The sequence below is a fragment of the Silene latifolia genome, chromosome 5 (genome assembly GCF_048544455.1).
Source record: "Silene latifolia isolate original U9 population chromosome 5, ASM4854445v1, whole genome shotgun sequence".
NCBI lineage: Eukaryota > Viridiplantae > Streptophyta > Magnoliopsida > Caryophyllales > Caryophyllaceae > Silene > Silene latifolia.
Window position 1 is genome coordinate 1,100,602 of NC_133530.1, and position 26,316 is coordinate 1,126,917.

The 26,316-nt window shown below is 38.6% G+C and overlaps 3 protein-coding genes and 1 pseudogene across 3 annotated transcripts; 2 read left to right on the top strand and 2 right to left on the bottom strand.

The window, feature by feature from the left end:
* Positions 1–955: 955 nt before the first annotated feature.
* Positions 956–3,322, bottom strand: LOC141657924 (PKS-NRPS hybrid synthetase cheA-like). Its single transcript, XM_074465316.1, has 3 exons — positions 3,302–3,322; positions 2,512–2,719; positions 956–2,403 (listed from the first exon to the last, which is right to left on the bottom strand). Exons 1-3 carry the CDS (start codon positions 3,320–3,322, stop codon positions 956–958), a joined length of 1,677 nt encoding a protein of 558 aa, XP_074321417.1.
* Positions 3,323–11,028: 7,706 nt separating this feature from the next.
* Positions 11,029–15,218, top strand: LOC141656308 (uncharacterized; annotated as a pseudogene).
* A 220-nt stretch (positions 15,219–15,438) lies between these two features.
* On the bottom strand, positions 15,439–20,348 carry LOC141656307 (putative sodium/metabolite cotransporter BASS1, chloroplastic). The gene is made up of 7 exons (XM_074463149.1): positions 19,693–20,348; positions 18,289–18,382; positions 18,170–18,203; positions 18,037–18,091; positions 16,756–16,839; positions 16,388–16,675; positions 15,439–15,843 (listed from the first exon to the last, which is right to left on the bottom strand). The coding sequence occupies exons 1-7, from the start codon at positions 20,242–20,244 to the stop codon at positions 15,688–15,690; spliced, it is 1,263 nt and encodes a 420-aa protein (XP_074319250.1). The 5' UTR covers positions 20,245–20,348; the 3' UTR covers positions 15,439–15,687.
* A 2,885-nt stretch (positions 20,349–23,233) lies between these two features.
* On the top strand, positions 23,234–26,055 carry LOC141656294 (bidirectional sugar transporter SWEET2). The gene is made up of 7 exons (XM_074463131.1): positions 23,234–23,409; positions 24,394–24,430; positions 24,536–24,752; positions 24,847–25,005; positions 25,227–25,346; positions 25,444–25,577; positions 25,773–26,055. Exons 1-6 carry the CDS (start codon positions 23,349–23,351, stop codon positions 25,552–25,554), a joined length of 705 nt encoding a protein of 234 aa, XP_074319232.1. The 5' UTR covers positions 23,234–23,348; the 3' UTR covers positions 25,555–25,577; positions 25,773–26,055.
* Positions 26,056–26,316: the final 261 nt, after the last annotated feature.

The following is a 26,316-nucleotide window of genomic DNA, read 5'->3' on the forward strand; positions in this document are numbered from 1 at the left end:
ATAGTTTTTTCACTCCGAACAACTACTAACTGAGATAACTGTCGCACTATCAGAGACCTGACTTCTACGACGTCTTCTCGGAGTTTCTAACATGAGCGCTTGACAAATGTCAATGTTATGTTGGTACAAAGTCTCTAGGTGAACAACACTGGGATCTCGGAAGGTCAACCAAGCGGGATCAAGTGGCGGCATAGGGAGACTCTCAGGGGGGCTTCTAGAATGCAACCGCATCCAATGGCTATGATGTAGGACAAACCACAAAATACCACACGGTAGTCGGCCTTCCACTCGGGTCTTCAATGGCATGATAGTTTTGCAACTTCCTTCCCAAACATTCTTCCCGTCTTGCCGTGTATGACCAATCACACATATTGTCCAGTTGAACAGCGTTGCAAAAACTAGCAAATCGTCGCTACACATCGAATGGTCCGGCCCACAACTAATCTGCTGAAAAAACTGAACTCGTCGAAGTGCTATATCCAACCCTGACACACCGCTGAGTGGTGATTGAAAACCTCCATACAACTCTGCGTAGATAGAGTCGGTCCTCATCTCCCTCGAACACCATTCCCGCATAACTATATAATCTGTCTCTTGGCCCCGCTGGGCGTGTGATATTACCCGGAATCCACAATGACCGTCATCTCCAACATCCACCCAACCATCGAAGTGGCCCCACAAAACCTCAGGAATACCCCACCGTTTGGCCCATGTTGATATAAGGCCAATGGTAAAGTTCCTTCCCAAAGGAGCACCGGGAGGTCCTGATTCGAAATCACCAAGTCTTTGTTGTGATTGATCTGCATTTGTTGAACCGTGAGTACTTGGTGTCCCGAACTTCCTTTCTGCATGCTCAAAACCCGACTTGTTTCTAGTTGTTGAACCTCTCGGACGACCTTTCGGGTGCTCATTAATAGGGGGTGGCAAAATCTCTTGGTCCTCCGGGTGGTGGAAATCACGCAACAAGTCTATGGCCGCCCAGTTTAACCGGGTCACTGTGCCTCACATCATCCACTAATATCTCCCATAAATCACCGTCATTTTTCGGCATTTGTTGAGGAATATCATACACCAATGTCTTCCAAAAGACATGAATATCCTCGAGATGGACCCTCCTACCTCTTCCGTGCAAAGATGCCAAATTGCATGCACAAGGTAATCCATAAGTCGTTCGTATCACGTGTCGGCATCGATCGTCCACTCCGATACCCAAACCAAGGCCTCTAGTAAGTTCTTTCTCCATTAACTCTATGGCCTTAGTAGACACGTTTCCTTGCAATAAGGAGAAAGTACGAGATGTTCTCCTTGGTTTACTCATTTCATCTTCGAGTTCTTTCTTAATCTTCGAGTGTTGACTTTCAAGCATGCCGTGGATACGGGACGACATGGAGTCAAGCGTGAGATGCTTTGACTTCAACCAAGCCTTCAATAGAGAATGTGCTGACTCAACACGGGAAGTTGCCGTGTTACCAAAATGTAAGACCTCGTTTGTATAGCATAAAACGAACTTCCCTGCGTGTTGACCCCAAGCTGTCCGTACATAATCGGACATAATCGACCACTTACGTTGGAAACACACCCAAGCACGCTGAAACGATTCCTCGGTAACTGAATTGATCACCTTAAACCAACCGTCTTCTTCATTTGAGACGACATATTTCCTCATACTTTCAGTTTTGTATGATGTCAAGGCTTTTGCATTGATGGCTTTGTTAACATGCCATCTACACAATAAATGCTCAGCCCGGGGAAATACTTGCTCAAGAGCGCTGATCAAACCCAATTCCCGGTCGGTGACAAATACAGCAGGGGACGCTACTCCGGCAACATCTAAAATCGCTCCTAACTTTCTCAACAGCCACTTGTAATTCACGTCAGACTCGGTAGGAATCATCGAACATGCAATTAAGAAGGAAGATCCCGTGGGTGTCACACCAACCATCTCAATGAGTGGGTTCTTGTAAATGTTGGTTTTATAAGTCGAATCCATGAGGACGACATAAGGATAAGCCCGGAACAACTTAATCGCTTCAGGATGAGCCATGAAAATGTGAGTCAACTCTTTTGACTCGGAATCAATCTCGTAGAAGCGGACGTATTTCGCTTCCACCGCTAGAGCCAACATTTGTTGAGCGGTGTTTCTTTCACCCATAACTTCTTTCCTAATTTTCCTTGTTTCATTATATAGTTGGGTGCTTGACGGTTGAGGTTTTTCGGGGGTTCTCAAATGAAGACCATTTTTAATATCCCTCGGTAGAACCCCGGCCAATGTTTGTTGCCTAACATATGCTTTCTCTTCCGCGTCCAATCCCGCAAAGTGCCGATCCCCGTCCTTATAAACGGCTACGTTGTGGTTGTGTAGTCCAGCACCCTCGAAGGTTACAATGTTCCACACCACCGTCTCTTTATCATTTTAAGACACGAAATTTTGAACGGCACGAATACGAAACTTGCATGAACACTTCTGCGACCTCCTTGGCTTTTCAAGATCGTCCGATTCTTTTGGTTTACCATGTCTTTTACATCGAAAATAACATGCCAACAACCCAGTCTTTTTCCTATTTTTAGCTCCGTTATTTGCTTTAACCAAAGCAAACCCATTCTCGAATGCGATTTTCTGAGCCCAATTGAAAGCATCGTCACGCGTTTCGAAATCTATAGTAGTCTCAAACAACGGGTTGTAATCAATTGGATTCTCGCCAAAATCCTCCCACGATTCCTGTTACAAGCAATAAGGACTATAGTAAGACAATAAAAAGGATTCATAAACTACATAAATTGCGTAAAACGAAAGAAAAACATGTAAAAACGAGTAGAAAACGAGTAATTCATGCCTAAAACACGAGACCAAACAAATGACCGCGACCAAACATTATTTTCTATCGATCAACCACGGACGAACAACGAAAACCAACTTTAATCCATGGCCAAACAATGAAAATCAACATTTGACCACGGCCAAACAATGAAATCCAACGTTTGACCACGGCCAAACTAAGAATTCCAACGTTGGACCATGGCCAAACGTGGAAATCCTTCGTTGGACCGTGGCCAAACGTGGAAATTCTTCGTTTGGTCTGTGGCAAACGTTGGTTTCCAACGTTTGGACCATGGTCTGAACGTTGGTTTCCAACTTTTGGCCATGGTTCATCCTTTCGGGGGACAATTTTCAGATTACGCAACAAATTCAAACATTCGCTACTACTAAGTTAATACGTCAAGTAATTCAACTATCGAATAGAATGAACGATGCGCACAAAAAAATTGAAAAATTAAGCAAATGATTAAGTTGTTTACGTACCGTTGAATCGAGATCCGACATATTGTTAATTGTTGCTGTTGTTGTTGTTGTTGTTGTTTTTTGTTTTTAATTTAGTTGAGTTTGAGAGAAATTTTTTTAGAGAGAGAAAGTCAAAAGGGCAGTCATCGTCTTTTTTATAAAAAAACGTCGTCGATATTTACTAAAACGTCGTCGATATAAATCAGCCTTCTTATTATTATTACTACTACTACTACTACTATTATTATTGTTCTTGTTCTTGTTGTTCTTTTTATTATTACTATTATTTGTTACCGCAACATTTATTATTATTATTATTATTATAAAAAAACGCAAACTTTTAGTGAGATTAAACAAAAAATTTACATGAAATTAGTGGATAGCCAAGAGAGAACACTGGTAAGAAAATATAATCTAAAACACAAGGTAAAATAATAACATTTTTCCGCTTTATATACATTGGTTTGTTCATACATTATGCTACGTTTACATTATGATAAAAAATAATGAGAAGAGTGATAGTTTTATTTTGAAAATAATAATGTATATATGTATCGAATAATTAATAATGTCAAATATTTTTGCGTCGATTTTAAAAAAAAAATACTCTGTATATTACTTTTCTAAACTGAATTTATAGGATCTGAACTTAAAGATTCTGAACTGAACTTATAGGATCTCGAATCGAATCGAACTTATAGAATCGAATCGAATCGAACTTCTAGGATCGAATCGAACTTATAGGATCTCGAAATCGAATCGAACTTATAGGATCTGAATTGAACTTATAGGATCTGATCTGAACTGAACTGAACTTATAGGATCTGAAGTAATCTTAAATTAAGTGACTTTGAGTTCAAAAGAACAGAGCCTAAGATCAAATAGGGTAACTAATTAAGCAACCCTCGATACATGGTAGAAAAATCAGGAGAAAAAGAAGCACGACCCGGTACGGCATCCGGAACGGTCAAATTGAAGTGTAAAATACACGGTTTTCGGGATTCGAGGGTCCCGGAAAAAAAATGTCCGTAAATCACACGAATGGTTTCTCGGGTCAGACAAAGCACCCTCATAAAGTATGAGGAGCAAAAGAGGAAATTTGAGGTTGCCGGTGCGTGATAAACCAATCTTGGGCGTAACTCGAATACTCGTTAAAAATTGTTCAATACTCGTTATTTGGGGCTAAGATCGAATATAGTAACTCCTAAAGCAACCCTGAATACATGGTAGAAATATAAGGAGAAAAAGAAGCACGATCCGGTACGGCCTCACAGACGGCTGAAATTGAAGTCTATAATACACGGTTTTCTAGATTCGAGAGTCTCAGAACAAAAATATTCGTAAATCACACGGATGGTTTTTCATGAGTCATGTCAGACAATGAGCCTCATAAATTATGGGGAGCAACCGAGTACATTTGAGGCTGCCGGTGCGAGATAAACCAGTCTTGGCGTAAATCGGATACTCGTGAAAAATGGTTTAATACTTGTAATTTAGGGGTGAAATCGAATAGGGTAACTCCTGAACCAACCCTGGATACGTGGTAGAAAAATCAGGAGAAAAAGAAGCACCCCCCGGTACGGCTTCCGGAACGGTTCAAATTGAAGTTTAAAATACACGGTTTCGGGATTCGAGGGTCCCAGAACAAAAATGTCTGTAAATCACACGGATGGTTTCTCGTGTCAGACAAAGCGGCGTCATAAAGTATGAGGAGCAAAAGAGGAAATTTGAGGCTGTCGCTGCGTGATAAACCAATCTTGGGCGTAACTCGAATACTCGTTAAAAATTGTTCAATAATCGTTATTTGGAGCTGAGATCGAATAGGGTAACTCCTGAAACAACCCTGGATACATGGTAGAAAAATCAGGAGAAAAAGAAGCACGACCCGGTACGATCTCACAAATAGCTCAAATTGAAGTTTATAATACACAGTTTTCGAGATTCGAGAGTATCGGAACAAAAATATCCGTAAATCACACGGATGGTTTCTCATAAGTCATGTTAGACAACGAGCCTCATAAATTATGGGGAGCAACAGAGTACATTTGAGGCTATCGGTGCGACATAAACCAGTCAGGGGCGTAAATAGGATAATCGTGAAAAATGGTTTAATAATTGTTATTTAGGGCTGAAATCGAATAGAGTAACTTCTGAACCAACCCTCGACACGTGGTAGAAAAATCAGGAGAAAATGAAGCACGACCCGGTACGGCTTCTGGAACGGGTCAAATTGAAGTGTAATATACGGTTTTCGGGATCTGAGGGCCCCGGAACAAAAATGTCCGTAAATACAACGGATGGTTTCTCGGGTCAGACAGAGCGGTCTCATAAATTATGAGGAACAACAAAGGACATTTGAGGCTGCCGGTGCGTGATAAACCAATCTCGGGCGTAAATCAGACACTTGTTAAAAATGGTTTAATACTTGTTATTTGGCGCTGAAATCAAATAAGATAACTCTTGAAGCGACCTTAGACCAATGGTAAAAAAAATCAAGAGAAAAAGAAGCACGGCGCGCTACGGCCTTACAAACGGCTCAAATTGAAGTCTATAATAAACAGTTTTCGGGATTCAAGGGTACCAGAACAAAAATGTCTGTAAGTTACACGGATAGTTTCTCCAGTCAGACAAAGCGGCCTCATAAAGTATGAGGAGCAAAAGAGCAAATTTGAGGCTACCGGTGCGTGATAAACCAATCTGAGACGTAAGTCGGATACTCGTGAAAAATGGTTCAATACTCGTTATTTGGAGCTGAGATCGAATATGGTGACTCCTGAAACAACCCTGGATACATGGTAGAAAAATCAGGAGAAAAAGAAGCACGACCCGGTACGGTATCCGGAACGGTCAAATTGAAGTGTAAAATACACGGTTTTCGGGATTCGAGGCTCCCGAAAAAAAAATGTCCGTAAATCACACGGATGGTTCTCGTCTCAGACAAAGCGGCCTCATAATGTATGAGGAGCAAAAAAGGAAATTTGAAACTGCCGCTGCGTGATAAACCAATCTTGGGCGTAACTTGAATACTCGTTAAAAATGGTTCAATACTCGTTATTTGGGTCTGAGATCGAATAGGGTAGCTTCTGAAGCAACACTGGATACATGGTAGAAAAATCAGGAGAAAAAGAAGCACGACCCGGTACGGCCTCACAAACGGCTCAAATTGATGTCTATAATACACGGTTTTAGAGATTCAAGGGTCTCGGAATAAAAATATTCGTAAATCACACGGATTGTTTCTTATGAGTCAGGTCAGATAACGGGCCTCATAAATTACGGGGAGCAACCGAGTACATTTGAGGCTGCCGGTGTGAGATAAACCAGTCTCGGGCGTGAATCGGATATTCGTGAAAAATTGGTTAATACTTGTTATTTAGTCCTGAAATCGAATAGGGTAACTCCTGAACCAACCCTGGACACGTGGTAGAAAAATCAGGAGAAAAAGAAGCACGACTGGTACGGCTTCTGGAACGGGTCAAATTGAAGTGTATAATACACTGTTTTCGAGATTCGAGGGTCCCGGAACAAAAATGTCCGTAAATACAACGGATGGTTTCTCGGGTCAGACAGAGCGGCCTCATAAATTATGAGGAACAACAGATGACATTTGAGGCTGCCGGTGTGTGATAAACCAATCTCGGGCGTAAATCATACACTCGTTAAAAATCGTTTAATACTTGTTAATTGGGGTTGAAATCAAATAAAATAATTCTTGAAGCGACCTTGGACACATAGTAAAAAAATCAAGAGAAAAAGAAGCACGGCCCGGTATGGCCTTTCAAACGACTCAAATTGAAGTCATAATACACGGTTTTCGGGATTCAAGGGTCCCCGAATAAAAATGTCTGTAAATTATACGGATAGTTTCTCCGGTCAGACAAAGCGGCCTCATAAAGTATGAGGAGCAAAAGAGCAAATTTGAGGCTACCGGCGCGTGATAAACCAATCTGAGACGTAAGTTGGATACTCGCCAAAAATTGCTCAATACTCGTTATTTGGGGCTAAGATCGAATAGGATAACTCCTGAAGCACCTTGGATACACATGGTAGAAATATCGGGAGAAAAAGAAGCACAACCCGGTACGACCACAAGAACGGGTCGATTTGAAGTGTAAAATACACGGTTTTCGGGATTCGATGGTCCCGGAAAAAAAATGTCCGTAAATCACACAGATGGTTTCTCGAGTCAGACAAAGCGGCCTCATAAAGTATGAGGAGCAAAAGAGGAAATTTGAGGTTGTCGGTGCGTGATAAACCAATCTGAGGCGTAACTTGAATACTCGTTAAAAATGTATCAATACTCGTTATTTGGAGCTGAGATCGAATAGGGCAGCTCCTAAAACAACCCTGGATACATGGTAGAAAAATCAGGAGGAAAAGAAGCGCGACCCGGTACGGCCTCACAAACGGCTCAAATTGAAGTCTATAATAATACACGGTTTTCGGGATTCAAGGGCCCCGGAGCAAAAATGTCCGTAAATTACACGGATGGTTTCTCGGGTCATACAATGAGCCTCATAAATTATGAGGAGCACTCGAGTACATTTGAGGCTGCTGGTGCGAGATAAACCAGTGACGAGCGTAAAACCGATACTCGTGAAAAACGGTATAATACTTGTTATTTTGGCTGAAATCGAATAGGGTAACTCATGAAGCAACCCTCAACACTTGGTAGAAAAATCAGGAGAAAAAGAAGCACGACTCGTTACGGCCTCCGGAACCGGTCAAATTGAAGTGTATAATACATTATTTTCGGGATTCGAGGGCTCTGGAACAAAAATGTCCGTAAATCACACGGTTGATTTTTCGGGTCAGACAAAGCAGCATCATAAATTATGAGGAGCAAATGAAGAAATTTGAGGCTGCCGTTGCGTGATAAACCAATCTCGGGCGTAAATCGGATACTCGTTAAAAATGGTTCAATACTCGTTATTTGGGCTGAGATCGAATATGATAACTCCTGAAGCAACCCTGGATACATGGTAAGAAAATCAGGAGAAAAGAAGCACGACCCGGTACGGCCTCCTATACGGCTCAAATTGAAGTCTATAATAATACACGGTTTTTGAGATTCGAGGGTCTCGTAACAAAAATGTCCGTAAATCACACGGATAGTTTCTTATTAGTCATGTCAGGCAATGAGCCTCATAAATTAAGAGCAGCACCCGAGTACATTTGAGGCTGCCGGTGCGAGATAAACTAGTCCGGGGCGTAAATCGGATACTCGTGAAAAATGGTTTAATACTTGTTATTTAGGGCTGAAATCAAATAGGGTAACTCCTAAACCAATCCTGGACACATGGTAGAAAATTCAGGAGAAAAAGAAGCACGGCCCGTTACGGCTTCCGGAACAGGTCAAATTGAAGTGTATAATACACGGTTTTCGGGATTCGAGGGTCCAGGAACAAAAATGTCCGTAAATCACACGGATGGTTTCTCGGGTCAGACAAAGCGGCCTCATAAAATATGAAGAGCAGAAGAGGAAATTTGAGGCTGCCGGTGCGCGATAAACCAATTTCGGGCGTAACTCGAATACTCGTTAAAAATGGTTCAATACTCGTTATTGGGAGCTGAGATCGAATAGGGTAACTCCTCAAGCAACCTTGGATACATGGTAGAAAAATCAGGAGAAAAGGAAGCACGACTCGGTACGGCTTCACAAACGGCTCAAATTGAAGTCTATAATATACGGTTTCCGAGATTCGATGGTCTCGCAACAAAAATATTCGTAAATCACACGGATGGTTTCTCATGTCAGACAATGAGCCTCATAAATTATGAGGAGCAACCAAGTACATTTGAGACTGCCGGTGCGAGATAAACCAATCTCAATCTTAGACGTAAGTCGCATCCTCATAAATTAGTTGAGCAATGTTGTAGCCTTGTAGGCTAGCTAATACTTCCTCCGTTCCATTTAATTCTTTACGTTTGTTTTATGCACATATGTCAATGCAGGTTTTCTTTTGTTCATATCTTTAACTACGTGTTACTAAAAATTATAAAGTTTGATTTTCTTAATGATGAATAGTGCTCAAAAAGCAAACGTAAAGAAACAAATGGAACGGAGGAAGTAATGCTTTATGCTTGAATGGTCTATGTTGTAGCCAATGCGGGTGGTGTGGGACCACCAACATGTATTGTGGGGCCGGCTATCAAAGCTAGTGCGCTCGCAGTGGTGTAGTGACCACACCAACTTCAGGGCCTCCGACACCTAGTTGTGGGGGAGATGTAGCATCCATTACCTCGACTTTGTTTGATCAGAATATCAGATGCTTAAACACAGAAATGGGAGCAATTGCCCGGCCCATTGGTTTTACACCTTAATGTAGTCATTGCGGCTGCTCGGTCTTTCCCCGGGTTTAGGACTACTAAGCAACAACTACCTGCATTCTTTGCTCAAACCTCTCACGAGACTACTGGTACGGTTTGCTCAAGCCCTGGATGGACCAAACTCGTGGGGATAATGTTTCGTAAGAGAACGAGGCAAACCACTATCAGCTTGTGACTCACCTAATTGGCCTTGCCCTGCTGGCAAAGCATACTATCAGTTAATATATTAGACAACCAGTTGTATATACAACTTATTCAGTGTTGTGGAGCTTTGTTACAAAATTGTCGAGCTCTATTAATAAAATTATCGAGTTATTATATAAAGTTGTTGAGTTTAACAGAATAATTATTTAGCTAAATAACTTCGTAAAATAGCTCAATAACTTGTAAAATAACTGAACAATTTTGTGTGAGAGCTCGATAACTTTGACGCGATTGTACATAACTCTTATACAACCAGTTGCAGGATAATATTTGTGAGCATACTATGGCCGAGGCCCCTATCCAATCGAGACAGTAATCTCATGAAATCTTTGTTATTCTCGTGATTTTACAAGCTAAGCTATCTGATTATTAACTTCCATGTGTTCTAACTTTCAACCATAACGTAAACTTGTGAAGCAACCATAACTATGGACTGGCACGCAAAGCGATAAACGTAGACCTTATAAACAACCCGAATCTAGTAGCCACAGACCCAACCATATCATCCAAGACAGCCATATGGACGTATTCATCTTAACAAATGACTGTCATAGATCGACGATCATGTAATGTAATGAAAAAACAACGAAATAAAGTTGAGAGTTCTATATTATACATTTATACGTCCAGTGTAAAGACATAGAAGGCAAATGTAATTACAACGTTGAGCGAAATTCAAAATATGTAGCCGATCATAAACAATCCCTCAATCTAAACAACGAGGTTCATGAATGGATCATCATAGTACAGAAGGACATAGGTAGACAACTATCTTCTTATATAATGACGGAACTCGCGACCACTGACGGAAAGTTAAGTAAATCATTAGTCTTGACTCTTGACTCTTGAGTGAAATATTCCTACTGGTGTTTGAGTTGAAAATAAAAGAAAGCTAACCCCTTTGTCACTCCATAACCAACTAGCCAACTACACTATTCGTCATTGTCAGTCTCCTATAAGATGGACGTATCCGTCTTATCGGGTGAAATATCAATACCATTTGGACAAATAGGACAATTTTTTTTGCTTTTTTCCACACTCCTCTTTTGTCTTATTCTACTATTTGACCTTTCTTAGATTTAAGACGGGTACACCAGTCTTAAGCAATAATTTGTGGCTACACAGTCATGCCAACCCCATTATAGATATACATAAGAATTTTCCATAGAAGTCAAGCTTGACGCCTTTAACTTGGTCAATATCGACACACTAAGTTAAGCTTATATAACATCATTTTGCCATTGATGTTCACATAACAATATTACAAGTTACAACACTTGATACAGTAAGATGAAACACTATAATATCTCATGTGTGCTGCTATTATTAGCTTGCATTCTAGGAAACACGGTAGCCGAGCAATGCGGAAAGCAAGCTAATAATGCTCTATGCCCAAATGGTCTATGTTGTAGCCAATTTGGGTTTTGTGGGACTACCAGCGCGTATTGTGGGGCTGGGTGCCAGAGTCAGTGCACCGCCAGAGGTGGGCCCACGCCAACTCCATCAACACCGACACCTAGTGGTGGAGGTGATGTAGCATCGATCATCACCCCGGGTTTGTTTGATCAGATGCTTAAACACCGAAATGAGAATAGTTGCCCGGCTAATGGATTTTACACCTATAATGCATTTATTGCGGCCGCTCGCTCTTTCCCTGGGTTTGGGACTAGTAAGCAAGAACTAGCTGCATTCTTCGCTCAAACCTCTCACGAGACTACTGGTATGTTCCGCATCTCTGACAACTCCTTATGACCACCTGATAGTTAAAACTTGTGTCATTTTCAATGACGCGATATGTTTGTGTATATAGGTGGATGGCCTACAGCCCCAGATGGTCCATACGCGTGGGGATACTGCTTCTCAAGAGAACAAGGCAACCCACCGGCTTATTGTGACTCACCTAGCTGGCCTTGCCCTGCTGGCAAAGCGTACTATGGCCGAGGCCCTATCCAATTGACCCAGTAAGCTTATTGAATCTTGATCTTCTCGTGATTTTACCAGCTAAGCTATCTGATTATTAATTTCACAGCATGAATCCTGTGCAGCAACTATAACTATGGACTAGCAGGAAACGCGATAAAATCAGACCTTATAAACAATCCCGATCTAGTAGCCACAGACCCAACCATATCATTCAAGACAGCCATATGGTTCTGGATGACCCCACAAGGCAACAAGCCCTCATGTCACAGCGTCATCACCGGAAGTTGGTCCCCATCTGCCGCCGACCAATCAGCAGGCCGAGTCCCAGGCTTCGGCGTGATCACTAACATAATTAATGGAGGGCTCGAGTGTGGCCATGGGAGTGACCCTAGGGTGGCTGATCGCATTGGTTTCTATAAAAGATATTGCGACCTTTTGGGAATTGGTTACGGAAATAACTTGGACTGTAATTCCCAGCAACCTTTCGCCTAATAATTCCAAGAAATTGTATACGAAAGATTGTCAATTTGTCATACAACTATGTTTATGACTTGTAACGTTATAACAAAAAATACAATGAAATAAAGTCGACAATTTCATACTAAACTGTTCTTATTATTTAGAGTATTACTCATTTCTTGACTTAACTCAAAAACCCAAAATAATGAACTTGAACTTCAAGATCCAAAATAATGTAATACTCAATTTCTCGACTTAACTCAAAGGTTTTTAATTGACTTAAATCGGTTTGTAGGGGCTCTAATTTATATGAATTTCATCCGTCTCAAGTATTTAATAATGCAGATGTTCACCATTATTTACTCGTGATGTACAAAGGTCATAACTTCGTCATATCTAAACCTTACCTTTTATGTTTGGAAAATTTGATGGTAATAATTTATGCAGTTTTGTCATTAAAGTCAAATCTGGACAATAACTCGTGTTAGCTACAAATTCTACAATACATGGATTAACAATAATGGTGTAAGAAAGACTTGAAAAAAGTTAAAAAATTTTAACTAAAAACTTTAAAATTTCCGACTACTCGCCCTGGCTAGCCCTCCTAAATCCAACATTGCATGGATAGATTCAAGTTTTGTTTTTTTTTCCTTTTTAAAAAAAGCTCTCCTTTTCACTCCATAATTAACTACAGTATACCCCACCCCAACCCCCAATATAGTGACAATACATAAATAAATAAATAAAAAAAAAAAGTACCACACTTCATATACTTTTCCACAGGTCAAGTCAACGTCAACGCAGAAGTTAAAAAAAAAAAAAAAAAAAAAAAAAAAACTTTTATAACTTCTTTTTGTCACAATCATTCATAAAAAGAGTAGCACACTTGATATAGTAAGATGAAACACTAACATTTCATGTGTGCTCATTTTATTTACTTGCATTCTAGGAAACACATTAGCTGAGCAATGTGGAAAGCAAGCTAATAATACTCTATGCCCAAATGGTCAATGTTGTAGCCCACACGGGTTTTGTGGGACTACAAGCGCGCATTGTGGGGCCAGGTGCCAAAGCCAGTGCGTCTCCGGTGATAGGCCCATGCCGACTCCATTGACCATGTCATCTAATGGTGTGGGAGATGTAGCCTCCATCATCCCCCTGCCTCTGTTTCATCAGATGCTTAAACACCGAAATGACTATAGATGTCCGGCCCATCGGTTTTACACCTATAATGCATTCATTGAGGCTGCTCGTTCTTTCCCTAGGTTTGGGGCTACTAAGCACGAGCTAGCTGCATTCTTTGCTCAAACCTCTCACGAGACTACTGGTATGGTTCAAAATTCGTACAAATGAATTTCTATATATATATCTGTAATGACGGGGATAAGATTATGTATTCAGGTGGATGGGATGCCGCCCCAGATGGACCATACTCGTGGGGATACTGTTACTCAAAAGAAAAACGCAATCCATCCGCTTACTGTGACTCAACCAGTTGGCCCTGCCCTGCTGGCAAAGCGTACTATGGCCGAGGCCCTATCCAATTGACCTAGTAAGCTCATCGAATCTTGACCACTTCTTCATCCTTTAATTTAGATCATCTAAGTAATTAGTTTGCCTCATTCACTTCTCTAACTAGTTCAATGAGAGAGAATAACTCTGATGTACTTCGTATCATGCAACGGTTTTTTACAAAATCAACTGAATACAAGATAAAGATCTCGATTTTGATTTCTTAAAACTGTAGCAATGTTGTACACTCTTTGGAGAAATCTTTGTCATCCTTTGAATCCTAACCAACTCTAATACGGCTACAGAACGCAAACCACCTCTCATAAGTTTACCGGTTAATACTCCCTCATATTCCCGATAACTATCTCATTGTTGAAATGGCACAAGAATTAAGAAAATGAGTTAAATAATGTAAAGTATTGTAGTGGAGTGAGGTAATTGGAGAGGGGAAGGTATTGTGGGGAATTATTGTGGGTGAAGTGATTAAAATAAGTATTGTTGTGGGATGAGGTGGGGTATTGTTGTGGATTGAAGTGATTAAAATAAATATAAAAGTTTACCAAAAACGGACAATGGGACATTATTGTGAATAGACTGAAATGGAAATTGTGACAGTTATGTATAATAGGAGGGAGTATGTTATTTCATTACGTTCTAGGGAGAAAAAGGAACATACATCGGATGTAATACCTCATATTTTACTTGTTTTTGAGCATAAGTGTATTTTTTATGAGCTTATTACCTACAAGTTTATTTATTTTTGAGCATATGTGTATTTTTTCTGAACTTATAAAGTTAGATTTTAATTTTTTTCGTCAAAACTCAAATTTAACTAAGTTCGTATGTAATGTTTTTGAGTTTTATTGTAATTTTTTGACCTCAATGTTTTAGTGAATGAACTCAAAAACTTTATAGTAAAACTCATAATTTTTAAAACAAACCAGTGGTAGTACATCAGATGTATAATCCACTTACTGCGTTCTAGGCAACAAATAATTACTTCTCTGTGTTTTAACAATAAGGTGGATTTTGTGCAGCAACTATAACTATGGACTGGCAGGTAAAGCAATAAATGTGGACCTTATAAACAACCCAGATCTAGTAGCCACAAACCCGATCATAGCATTCAAGACAGCCATATGGTTTTGGATGACCCCACAAGCCAACAAGCCTTCAGCACACAGTGTCATCACCGGACGGTGGGCCCCATCTGCTGCCGACCAATCCGCAGGCCGAGTCCCAGGCTTCGGAGTGATCACCAACATAATCAATGGTGGGATCAAGTGTGGCCATGGGTTTGACACTTATGTGGATAATCGTATTGGTTTCTATAAGAGATATTTTGGGAATTGATTATGGAAATAACTTGGATTGTTATTCACAGCGACCTTTCGCCTAAGAATTCCACAAGGAGTTTATGTCTTTGCCAAGAAATTGTCATACAACTATGATTATGACTTGTAATGTTAACAAGAAAACAATGAAATAAAGTTGACAATTTCACATTAAACTGTTCTTATCATTTACAGAGTATTACGCTTTTTTGGATCTTGAAATTCAGAAGTAGATGGCTTTCTATTTCTTTGTGGAAGTAGGCACCAAAGCCAATAAAACGGATTATTTGAATTTCCTACCTATTGTCAACAAGCGCTAGGGTTCATGAATGGATCCTCATTCGTCACTCTATATAGTACATACATCACCGAGACTCAAATTTGATGTGTAACCGGTTGAAAAAATAAGAAGCTTACTACTTAATTTCCCGATTAAGAGTCAGATGGTAATACAATATTACTAGAACCTCATATATTACCTCAACATAATTATTGATCTTAATAACACTGGAAGGTCAATCGGTGCATAGATGACACGAAAACTAACATCAGCCCTAGGTAATACAAGTTTGAGAGAACAGTGAAGAACAAACAAACATAGGCTCAAGCAGACGCAAAAGTGTACCTGGCTAAGTCAAGGACAGTTTAGTCAAGCGTCTGCTGCTTAGGCGAGGTCCATCTCCAGAATCCGGCCAAAGCGCTACCCACAATCGAGTGACAAACGCTAGAAACAGCACACGGTACTGCAGTCAGCGGATTTCCAAAGTGCTGGTTGGCAAGCACAAGCCCAAGAACGGAGTTCTGAAACAAAACACATTGATTCAGCTTACACCGCATTTTTCTTCAAATGAGCAAAACAAGAAAAAACTTCCCGAGTTGGTATGACAAGGTGATTTTGATACGAATTGAACTGATTAACCAAGGTAAAACATTCCATCTCAATGAAATCATATAGAAAAATCACTCAACACCCGCACCCAAAATTCAAAAACCCGAGCCAGATTCATTATAGATATCTTTCATACCGGATTTAGCTTATAAACAAAGTTATTGGTTTTACAAGGCTTTATTGGGAGGAAAAAGTTAGTCTCAAAGCAAAAATGATTGGTTCAATCGACTTTCAGATCGGATTTGAATTGGACTATATATAACACGTTATGGATTTGGATGCGGTAGGATTTTTATCTTTGGAACGAGTACGGGTTTCGATAGGTAGTCCATGGCGGGTCATTTTTGTATAATTTTGAATCCGACCTGAAACCGATTCATTATCATGTATTGATGCATGATGTCTACTTCCGAGGAATGACCCAAAACAAGCTACATATAGAATGTGGCATCTTACCTGCATTCCAACCTCTATTGATATAGTTCTTGCAGCTGACTCGTCAACCTTAACCAGCTTTGCAAGAATGTAACCGAAGAAAAAACCAGATATGTGAAGCAGAGCACAAGCCAGCACAATTTTCAGCCCAGACTGCAGGATAGCTGTAGAACTCAAAGCAATTGCATTCCCACATAATATTGCAACAGTTCCCACAGCAATAGGAGGCATCACAGGCGATATGTATCTGACCAGGCCCTGGAAATATTGATTTAGAAATGCACCCCCCAACACGGGAAGCAAGACAACCTGCACAACTGACAGGCGTCAAAACAGCCGATGTAGCAAGACTGGGAATATAGTTAAGCATTTTGAGAGTAAGAGCTGACCTGCAGTGTTGACATTAGAAGTCCATTTGCATCAACTGCAACATATTGCCCAGCGAGTTTCGCAGTGAGGAATGGAGTCATAAGCTGTCAATCAATGTTTGAGAGAAAAATGAGATACGTTAATAATTCTTTGATCATATGATAAGGTGGGTAGTGGTCAGCTTTGTGAGACCTCGAGGAGTCAGTAAAACTCCCTTCGTCCCAGCGAGGTGTTTATGCGCTTGCTTATAGATCCGTTTTTCTTTTCCATGAAAGCATATTAAGGTGAGATAGGAAGTCCAAACTTACTCTCTACAACACAAACCATGCTCTAAAAGGAAGCATAAACTATTGGCTCCTTGGCAGGGGCATACTTAAATGAAATTATGTAAACTATTGGCAGGGACAGCGGCACTAATTACCAAGTCAGTTATGCTTACTCAGCATCTAGACAAGAACATCAATCCTCACACGCGAAAACATATATGAAGCGGTTTTCCATGTGAGACCAACCTTATTAACCCAATATAAGTGAGAACCACTTAGGGACCTGAAATGGCCTTACGTGCGATACCACCTTATACAAGACTCATTGTTCCTAACATCTATTCTATAGGAACTAGAAAAGTAGAACATGCCTGGCCTCATGGAAAGAGAATTTGACTCCTTTAATGCTACAGGAACCAGAAAACACCAGAGAAATTTGAAGAAGGTAAGGAGCGAATTCATGCAATTTCCATGTTATAGATGAGTGAGATAAACATAATAAACATTTATGGGTAGACAGATGGCTATTTCATAGCATTCGCATTACAAAGCTTCAAGTATTATTGTATCAGGCATTCTTGCGTCAAAGAGTAAAAACCCAAGATTTTAAAAAAAAAACACCATGTCAACTATAATGTAAGGCAACCTTCATCTTACAAGTTTCCTTGTTCTTGTACTAGGCAAAGCCTCATTTCATAAACTGCGGTAATAATCATATAAAAGCATAGAGTTCATCAAAGTATTTCTTTTAATGTATGTTTGATATGTAGTTGTGCTTCTCATAGTGGGGTTGATCAGAGAAGGATAAATGTATAGCCATATAAAGAGGTACTCCCTCCATCCCCTTTTTGACTTTGATTATCAACTTTGACCATTAAACTCTCCACGAATATGTAAACGTAGTATCTTTGAAAATGTTGTAGCTATTGCTTATTGTGAGAAGATATGGGGGTGGGGGACAATTTAAATGAGATACATGGAGTATAATGAAGTATAAAGAAGTAAACAATGCATAAGAGTCATAAGGTCACAAACCACAGCTGAGAATGTGCTGGCTGCTGTCATCAAAACTGAAAGTGCAACATTTCCACTGCAGAAAACAATTAATCAGGAATCTATAATTCTGCTACTAAGTAGAAAAATGTCCAAGAAAAGTATATCCACCTACCGTGCAATGTAGGTCACAATATTGCTAGCAGTCCCTGTAGTTTTCACAACTAGCACGTCAATCAGAGAGAAAATACAAAGAAACTGGAATTAATTCCATGAGTTAACAACATAACGCACCACCAGGACAGCAGCCAACCAATATTAGTCCAGCTGCATAATGAGATGGCAACCCTAAAAGCTTGCTGATAAAGTATCCCGACAGTGGCATCACCTACAATGCAAAAAAAAAAGTATACATAACCCCACTCTACACCAAACACGCAACTGCAATAAGCAAAATACACATAAAAGAGACAGAAGAACTTCTGTAGAAGATTCACATTGTAGACAGATTTCTCTTGGAAGATTGTGCCATGAGCGTGCTAAATGAAGACGCTCCAATATATCACAATAAAAGATCATTAAAGTCACCATCTGATGAGATGGTGTCACACAGCAATATCAGTCATCAATATCCCTCCAATCAACCATCGAAATAATATCCATAAACAAGGTGGCAAACTAGCTTAAGCAATCCCAAAATTGCAAAACTACAGTACTTCATATCAGTCATTTTTTAAACTGAAATGATAGTGTGGTAACTGCTGACTAGCTTACTGAAAATGAAAAGGCTTTAGCAATCTCAACCTTCCCTACAAGCTTTAGCAATCTCAACCTAGCCCACAAGCTTTAGTAATAGACGGGAACTCTCGTAAATAGCCAATTTCACATTCCCACTTGTGTCATTTCTTAAGCTGAAATGATAGTGTGATAACAGCTGACTAGCTTGCTGACAATGATAAAACTTTAGCAATCTCAACCTTCCCTACAAGCTTTAGCAATCTCAACTTAGCCCACAAGCTTTAGTAATAGACGGGAATTCTTGTAAACAACCAATTTCACAATCCCACTTGTGTTTAGCCAAGTTAAGGGCATGTACATTAGTACATTACATATATAGGAATCGTAAATTCACCAATTCAAAAGGTATAAAACATGCCCACAAGCTAAATCCCATCACATTGTAGCTCAAGCTTTATCAAACCAAACACAACAAAACAGAATTATAAGCTTAATAACCTTAGAGTGTGTTTGGATAGCAAAAGTGGAGGGAAAGGAAGGGGAGGGGGAAAGAGGGAAGGGAAAGGGAGAGAAGGGAAGGGGAGGGGGAATGGAGTGTGGTTGTTTGGATACAAATTCCCTCCAAATCTTGCCTATTATGGAGAGATTTTGATTAGGCTTGGAGGAGGGAAATTGGATCCCTCCAAATCTCTTCCCCTCCATTTCCTTAGATTTTAAGTCCCCTATTCTCCCTCCCTTTCTTTTCCCCCCAAATCCCTCAATCCAAACACACCCTTAGACAATCACATGATCAAGGTATCAGTTCCATTTAATTCGCAAAAAGATCGAAATATACCAATCCACAAGCTACATTGCATCCCACATTACACAGTACATCAAACTCGACAAAACCCAACATAAAAACAATGAAATCAAAAGCTTAAACCACCACAAAAACAGCTGATAAACAGATAAACTAACCGAGTATTGAAGCAAAAACCCGGTGATAACTTCTTTGGGCATAGCAAAAGCCCCAGCAAGATCATCCAAAGTAAGAGTCATTCCCATACCAAGCATAGTAACAGTCAATCCATAAATTTGATACTGAGGTTTAACCCAATCAAAATAATTCGGCTTAAAAAGCCCCATTAAACATCCCAAAGCTACCCATATCGGAAATGCAGTTGACAATGCCTCACTGATTGCTTCAAGAAAAGCTCTAATCTTTGATTTCTCAGGTGCACTCAAACTGTTCGACGAATTGCCGCAATGAAGCCGAGTACGAACTAAACCCTCATTTTTGAAATTTGGGTTTAAAAAGTTGATTTCTTTGTTGATTACTGAACTTGGTTTTGGAGAATTGTGGTAATTTGAGCTTAATTTGAGTGATGGCGATGCCGGGATTCGACACTTTTGGGTGTATATCGAGCGAAAACGATGCGAATAGTGATTAATTGAGGGTTTAAGTTTGATGGAATTTGAGAAAGATTGGAACTTTAATGTTGTGTTTGGAGATGAGCATGAAGACTGCATTTTTTTTTTTTTTTTTTTAGGAAAACGAAAGTTGACTGAATGAAGATGATAGTAGGGATAGTGTACTATTTTAATCGGTTGTGTCAACCGTCGTAAGTTCAGATGATATTGAACACAAATTAACGGAAAATGTAAAATTAAACGTCGAGGTATTGGAGTGGGGATTCTCTGTTCCATTTGGTGTTTCAATGTGTGTGTCATTCTAATCACCTTCTAACGCATTAACAAATTAATACTCCCTCCTATTCACTATATTCTTCTCCTTTCCTTTTTGCACAAGAATTAAGAAAGTGAATTTGGACCACACAAAACACACTACCGCACATGCAATTTAATTTGAACCACACAAATCAACCCAAAAAAGGAAATAGAGAAGAAAACTCGAATAATCCGATTAAGGAAATAGGGAAGAATATAGCGAATAGGAGGGAGTATAATTATTGCAATATTTTATTTTGAACAAGTGATTGTCAAAAAGTGGACAGAGGATCTTTACCGGAGGTATTGATACCTTTTTTTTTTTCTTTTTGGATGACGGAACTTGTAGCCGCCACGGGCCATGGCGTCACCTTTAGAGCGAACTGGGTAAATCTCGGCTATACGTGATAGGTATTAAGGTTTTGTTCTTTTGGACTTAATTTCAACTTATTTCAGTTCAATTCAGCTTAGCTCTGGTTTTTTCAGCTGGAAAAACCAGAGCCTAATACTCATTATCGTGTTTTATTTGAACAATGTTGAATCATAAACCAAGTTTGGGTTTATTTAGAGACGACTGATTTGTAGGCCACAACCTTGATTAACAAGAAGACGAATACAAACTACAAAATGAAATTGAGACTTGCATCCAGCTGCTTAACTAGCTTTACACTCTTTTAAATTACATGTATTAGTTTTATCTGAAACGAAAATAATCAATTTATACTCTTTTGTAAGGTTTGATCTATACGATATTCTTTTCATTCTAATTATTTATTGGTTTTAAATTAAATTATCTCTTACAAAGTACATAAAAAGTAAATAAATGATTAGAATAGGTGAGTAGTATTTAACATGCCGTATTACAATCGTTAATTGTGACATGAACCCAACTAATAACGTGGCAACCCGATTAATGTGTGAGGTAGTTGTTAATTAAGCAAAGTTAAACATTCATAAAATACAGTTTTGTTGTGATTTTCCTAGATAATCATTTCAATTTAACGACGTCTATCAGAGATGTGCGTATAATTTGTGCATGGACTTAAGCTAGATGATCTAGACTTTCGACATATTTTTAGATATACATTTCTCAAATGTTGAATCATCCAAAAGTAACTTTGTGCATGAATCATCTCTAAGCAATAATGAATTTTCTTCTCACTGAAATATCTTTTATATCCGTCAACAAGTGTTAAATTTGAAAGAAAGTGCAATAAAAACTTGTATTGGAATTTTAGGAGCACTAATTTGAGAAGGTCAACACCTACTTCTAAACATCTTTGAATTGATGATATTCTCCTAAGTTTATTTGGAAAAAAAAGTCAAAAATATCATCTTTTAGAATAGTATCACATCCAAGAGATTACTTACCTAATCAAACAATCTAAAAAGGATCATTTGCCTAAACAAACAATCCCTACGTCAAAGAAAAATCTTATGCAGAATCGAGCACCACGCTTATAAGCGATGAGAAAATTGAAATCGACCATAACATACACAAATAACAAAATACTCCGTACATTTGATAAAACAAAATGAATATTATCACCAATCAGAACATATAAATACGTAATATTTCTCTCGATATAATTTGGGTTATTTTATAACAATAATCCATTCTATTGGTGGTCTGCAATAATCACTCCATCCTATCAATAATTTCAATTAAATCCAACCTAAACACCATACCTTCTAATAACGAACCAGCTGATATTTTGTGATGTTTATGTGTATCAAATAAACCAAGTTCTTGATTCATCAATTGAAAATATTACACATAAACTTCACATATACCAGTTAGGTTGTCCAAAAACTATCAAATATTCCAACATAAACTTCAAAAAAATATCAGCTGGTTCGTTATTAGAAGGTATGATGCTTAAGTTGGATTTAATTGGGATTATTGATAGGATAGAGTAATTATTGCAGACCACCAATAGAATGGATTATTGTTATGAAATAACCCATATAATTTAAGGATAACAATTCCACGATAGAATATGCGGTATACGCTCTAGGAAAACAACTAATGGCCGTAATAAATTTGATTTTTGCAAGCACCCCAACTAGTCCTACACACAAATGGATTATTGATAGCAATTTTCTAAGAAAATGACCCTTGACATTGAAGAAAAAACAGCAAATCTCTAAGGTTTTAGTGTTTTACAATGTGCAAAAACATTAAAAGTAGGACCTATTGGCAACTAAGATTTGAAATTACACAAATTATATCTTTGTTGACCCCATAATATAAAATGACACATCATCATCTTAATCTCTAATAATAGTCTGTATTTGTATACTTACTCTAAATTATTACTGGTGACAGTCTCAAGCTTTCGACAACTCACATTCAAACAAGCTTTCGACAACTCACATTCAATTTAAATAATGTTAAAAAAATATAATGTCACAAACTTCTAACTGTTACTAGTATAACTTATAAGCAAAACTTGTTGACTTAGGTAAATTCTCATTTCAAACAGGTGGTATATGCCTGAAATTAGGATGAATAACATGTCACTATTTTATAAATGTAACATGTCCTGATAAAACGTTATCATTCATTTATTGTTAAAAATTGACAATTTTAGTTATAATTTTTGTTAATAATTAGTCATTTTTCATTATAAAATGGGTGAATTTTTCTCCTTTTTAGTTAAGACCGTGTTTAGGTTTTAAGTCAAGTTTACTAAATAAAAATCCATCTTAATAAGCTTAGAACAGAATAGTGCCGTCACAAACGACAATTTGTGCTCAATATAAAACGTGACAATTCTCATATGCAAACTGTCATAAACCTGGACAAGGACAGGATCAGGATTCAGGACGAGTGCCACACAAGCATAAGACACTAATAAAGCAGAAAAATTTCAGGAGAGAAAATAACTCAAAATTAATTACTCATGGTTTCTTCTTCATTATTTGTGGATTACACCTTTTTAAAGCAAACAGCTGGTGTTGCTGGTAATTCTTGCTGTTTCCCTTTTCTTCTTCTTTTTGTGTGGTTCTTCTTAATCCATGAACATTTCAATGCATTTTTTATGCATTTGTGTTTAGTAATTTGACTGAATTCCTGTACTGCTAAAACAGATTATGTTTTCTGAATTGTTGGTATTATTTGGTGTTGATTTAATGAATGCTGATGCAAAATTCTGGGTGTTGATCATTCAAATCAATGGTTTTATCTTGTGCTGAGAATATTCACTTTTGTTGACCTTTTTTTTGCTGATTTTTGGATGAAAAGTTCCAACTTTTTTGGGATTTTGTCTCTTTTTTCACTAAATTATGGCATTGCTAGGTAAATTATGCTTGAAAGTTTGAATCTTTGCTGAAAAAGATGAATAACACCTGTTGATGATCTGAAAGATCAGAACTTGAACTTCAAGTTTCAAATGAGTTGACATTTGATGATTATGCAGACTGTAAAGATGTGATCTTGATTACTTTGATGAGAAATTTATGAGTATAAATTCACAAATCCTTGTTTAAGACAAAGATATCCGTTTTATTGTTAAAACGGGTCAAGTATTATCCACTTGCATAGATGAAGTCATGAAGACAGAAGAATATCATCTAGGGGTATAAATTATGATTATGCAAACTGTAAAGGTGTGATCTTGCTTACTTTGATGAGAAATTTTTGAGTATAAATTGTGATTTCATAAACTGTAATTCTATAAAGGTGTGATCTTGCTTATTTTAATGGGAAATTTAGGAGTATACAAAATTTCCAAGGAAAAGCTTTCGCTTCGAGGGAATCACAGACGATGTTAATCGTCACCGTTTCAGACGTTTCAGAAAACAATTCAAATACCACGGTTTTGGTTTTATGTTTGAACTTTGTAGTTTGTATCCAAGCAGGATTTATATGCTGTTGTCCTCTTTTGACCTTTTGGGGTTTGATAATCTGATCTAAAGAGCTGATTTTTATAACATTCTACATTGCAGGCAACATTTTTGCTTTTGGGTTATTTGTGTCACCCATGTGAGTTTTTTTCCGTATATTTATGCTGTCATTTGCTTAATAAACATCGCAGTTTGAATGTTGGAGATTCATTTTACTAATATCGATGTTAATTGCAATCAACAGACCAACATTTAGAAGAATTATCAGAAATAAGTCAACAGAACAGTTCTCAGGATTACCCTATATTTACACCCTCCTGAACTGTTTCATTTGCGCCTGGTATGGAACGCCTTATGTATCGGTTGATAACATATTGCTCACAACTGTCAATTCAATTGGAGCAATATTCCAATTGGTCTACATTTCCCTCTTCATAACTTATGCCGAACGACAAAAAAAGGTTGCTCATCATTTCAGATTTTCCTGTAACAATGTCTGGGAGGATTACTTAGTCATTCTCTGACTGGATCCCGTTCTTATTTTGGTGTTCACAGGTAAAAATGCTAGGTCTTCTGGCGGGCGTGCTTGTGCTCTTTGCTGCTCTTGTCGTAATGACCTTAAGCATGTTTGACATGCCCTCAAGGCAAATTTTTGTCGGCTTTCTCAGCTGTGCTTCTCTCATATCAATGTTCGCTTCACCGCTGTTTATAATAGTAAGTTTTCATAGTCACTTTGTAGATATTTCCTGTTTACACACGATTTTCTTGAGTGTTCCTGAAATGACTCGTACCTGCAATGGCCGTACCCAAATCCGACCCAAATGACTCCTGTAACAAGTCTAGGTGGGAGCCTCTGAGGGACTGGAGTAATGTTGTTCAATGCTTGTAGCATTACAGTTTACCATTCTTGATGATGGAAAGAATTGACTTTGCAGAAATTGGTTATTCAAACCAAAAGCGTCGAGTACATGCCATTTTATCTTTCACTGTCATCCTTCTTGATGAGCACCTCTTTCTTTGCATACGGGATGTTTAACTGGGACGCCTTTGTTTATGTAAGTACGCAATTTCATTTACATTTCTTCAAAACATAGGTTTCTTGTATGGTATATTGGAATCTTAATTTTTTGCTTTTCCGGGGTTGAACTTTAGGTTCCAAATGGCATAGGACTTGTTCTGGCGGTTGTACAGTTGGGATTATATTACTACTATAGAAACAGAGCAGCTGAAGATCAAGCGCCTTTAATTGTTTCTTATTCATGACATTGTTCGCTGTAGTTCACAAGGTACAACCTCTTTGCTTCAATCTCTTCTGAAAGTCCAAAGAATAAGAAAGGATGATTGTTTTGTGTCTTTTGCCGAGTTAAGCATGCAACGAGAACCTAATCTGTGTGGAAATTAATTATCCATGACCTACATTTACATTTTCCGTCAAGTACTTGCATATAACTAACGACTGTGATGCTGTCATGTTGTTTCAGGATACATGAAAATTTGTTTGTAATTGAGAAGCAAGAGTTCATTCTTCACTCTCGCCACATCCGTAAACTTGCTGCTCTTAATCAGCTTGTTGATTCTTCTTTTTTCCTGATGGATGGATGGTTTTGTACGTCATTTTTTTGCGCAAATTCTTTTCGTCTCAGGTTACAGCCTCCTGATGTTCATTGTGATTATTTGATTCATGTTCTTAGTGAATAATTTTGTGTTGTAAAACATCATTTTGTTGCACCTGAGAAAAATCCTTCATAGAGTTCTTTTCAATCCTATAATCAGTTAATTTGTATGCCACCTGAAATTGCCCGAACTTTACGGAGCTATATCAGGACACACAGATTGACCATTCTTTTCGCTGGTGTTCTTCTGAATCCTGTTTGGATACCGTCTCCCAACGACCTTATCATCTAATCTGGCGCCTTTATTATCAGATACTTGACCCGGCTTGAGTGCTCGATCAGCTTTCTATGAACCGTGAAAACTTTGACCCGTAACCCGAAATGACCTAAACAACCCGCAGTTTCGAGGCTA

Excerpts from the sequence above, each read along its gene's own strand:
- LOC141656294 (XM_074463131.1), top strand. The coding sequence starts at position 23,349 with ATGGTTTCTTCTTCATTATTTGTGGATTACACCTTTTTAAAGCAAACA. Across the intron at positions 24,431-24,535 it reads GGGTTATTTGTGTCACCCAT|ACCAACATTTAGAAGAATTA; the intron begins GTGAGTTTTTTT and ends TGCAATCAACAG. Across the intron at positions 25,347-25,443 it reads ACTGGGACGCCTTTGTTTAT|GTTCCAAATGGCATAGGACT; the intron begins GTAAGTACGCAA and ends GTTGAACTTTAG.
- LOC141657924 (XM_074465316.1), bottom strand. The coding sequence starts at position 3,322 with ATGTCGGATCTCGATTCAACG. Across the intron at positions 2,720-3,301 it reads TGTCGGATCTCGATTCAACG|GAATCGTGGGAGGATTTTGG; the intron begins GTACGTAAACAA and ends TGCTTGTAACAG. Across the intron at positions 2,404-2,511 it reads TTTTCGATGTAAAAGACATG|AGACGGTGGTGTGGAACATT; the intron begins GTAAACCAAAAG and ends AAAATGATAAAG.
- LOC141656307 (XM_074463149.1), bottom strand. The coding sequence starts at position 20,244 with ATGCAGTCTTCATGCTCATCTCCAAACACAACATTAAAGTTCCAATCT. Across the intron at positions 18,204-18,288 it reads GGTTGGCTGCTGTCCTGGTG|GGACTGCTAGCAATATTGTG; the intron begins GTGCGTTATGTT and ends TGAAAACTACAG. Across the intron at positions 16,676-16,755 it reads TTCTAATGTCAACACTGCAG|GTTGTCTTGCTTCCCGTGTT; the intron begins GTCAGCTCTTAC and ends TCAGTTGTGCAG.